Source organism: Triticum dicoccoides, chromosome 6B (assembly GCF_002162155.2).
Source record: "Triticum dicoccoides isolate Atlit2015 ecotype Zavitan chromosome 6B, WEW_v2.0, whole genome shotgun sequence".
Taxonomy (NCBI): Eukaryota; Viridiplantae; Streptophyta; class Magnoliopsida; order Poales; family Poaceae; genus Triticum; species Triticum dicoccoides.
The window spans coordinates 600806600-600808270 of NC_041391.1; the positions used below are offsets into that span (position 1 = coordinate 600806600).

A 1671-nucleotide genomic window follows, 5' to 3' on the forward strand; every position below is an offset into this window, starting at 1 on the left:
CACACGAGCGTCCAGGCTGCGCTTGGCTCTTCGCCTCTTCGGGAAGTCGAATAATGATGGTGTACTACTGCATTGGAGGAGTACTACAGTACGCTTCTGGCCATCTGGCACCGATTGAACTGCTGCATGTCCACCGCGTGCGGGAGGGAGAGCGTGTAGCGAAAGCTTCTCCTAGTCTTGTCAGCCACCACGCTCATGGGCGAGGGAGGGACGCTCCTGTCTTTGCGTGTATGACAGGTGGGCCCGACAGGTGGGTGGCCAACCTGTCATACAGCCAAAGGCAGGTGCAGTTAAGTCCGCGAGGGAGAGGATAATCAAACTTCTCGTTGATGTACGAGTTGACGCGACACATCAAAGCACCGCACTCGGTATATTTCAATAATTTGCGTTTACCTATGCATTAATTACAACGCATGCATGCATGCCATGACTCTTCTTTTGATAGTACTTGCATGTGTTGATTTAATGCACCTTGAAGGATGGTTGTGCATGAGGAGGGCGAGATCATGCAGACCAAACAGGAACAGGACCCGACGATGGAGCTCTCTAAGGTCTCGATGGACCTCACCGTGCTCCACTGCCCCTTGTGCCTCCGCCCCTTGACACCTTCAGTGTATGAGGTTTGAATACACCTCGTCCGTTCGGCTGATTGAGCAAGGTGCAGGTTTCTTGATTGATGTGTTGTTGGATTGATTTCTGAAGTGCAAGGGAGGGCACCTGTCCTGCGCGGACTCCCGCGTCAAGCGCCCCGGGAACCAGCGGCAGTGCCAGAAGTGTGAGCGCGGCGGTGGCTTCGACGTGCGGAACACGGCGGTGGACTCCGTCCTTTCATCGGTGAGGGTGGAGTGCCCTCATGAAGGTTGTGGGCTCTACGTCACTTACCACAAGCTCGTCGATCACCAGAGCTTGTGTCCGCTCGCGCCCTGCAAATGCCCCGTGCCCATCTGCGGCTACGAAGGCCCGCCACCGGTGCTCTACCACCACATCAGCACCGCGCATCCCATGCCCGTGCACAGGATCCAGTACGGCAAGGTGCTCCAGCTGCAAGTGCCACTGTCGGAGCCACGGCTCTTGCTGTTCGCGGAAGAGGACCGCCGCGCGTTTTTCTTGGTCGGCGGCATGCTCGACATCGGCGCGCCTATCGCCGTGTCGGTCGTCTGCATCAGAGCGGGGGCGTCCCCACTACCGCACTACTTGGCCAAGCTGTGGGCAAACGGCCCACTGGGGGAGCCCAAAGGCATGACCGACGCCGTCAAGGTGGAAATGGAGGTGACAAGCAGCAAGGATCCCGGCGATGTCGACGTGCAGTAGCTGACCTTCTTGACAGTTCCACCCAAGCTGCTGGCCGGGGCTAAGCTTGTGTCCCTCCACATTCAGATTGACAAGCTCGCGTCCTAAATGTTTGGACAGTGCCTTCTGTTTATCTTAGTAATATGCTAATATAGGGATTACCTCGGTCTACTTTAGCTTAAGAAATGGTGGGTTTTGGTGGCGCTGCAACAATTACTTCGACATCAGATCAGTAATTTCCAACAGTTGAACGGATATTTTGTGTCTGTTGGATATAAAGTTCCTTTGGGTAAGAGTACTACTTGTCATCAAAATGGATAAAAGGAGATGTATGTAGACGTATTTTAGTTTCTAGACACGTCCCTATTTATCCATTTTTGA

At 54.2% G+C, this 1671-nt stretch overlaps 1 protein-coding gene across 1 annotated transcript; it reads left to right on the top strand.

Annotated features, from left to right (window-relative positions):
- The first annotated feature begins 479 nt into the window (after positions 1-479).
- Positions 480-1311, top strand: LOC119320483 (E3 ubiquitin-protein ligase SINA-like 4). The gene is made up of 2 exons (XM_037594557.1): positions 480-551; positions 703-1311. The coding sequence occupies exons 1-2, from the start codon at positions 480-482 to the stop codon at positions 1309-1311; spliced, it is 681 nt and encodes a 226-aa protein (XP_037450454.1).
- The last annotated feature ends 360 nt before the right edge of the window (positions 1312-1671 follow it).

Excerpts from the sequence above, each read along its gene's own strand:
- LOC119320483 (XM_037594557.1), top strand. The coding sequence starts at position 480 with ATGGTTGTGCATGAGGAGGGCGAGATCATGCAGACCAAACAGGAACAG. Across the intron at positions 552-702 it reads CGACGATGGAGCTCTCTAAG|TGCAAGGGAGGGCACCTGTC; the intron begins GTCTCGATGGAC and ends TGATTTCTGAAG.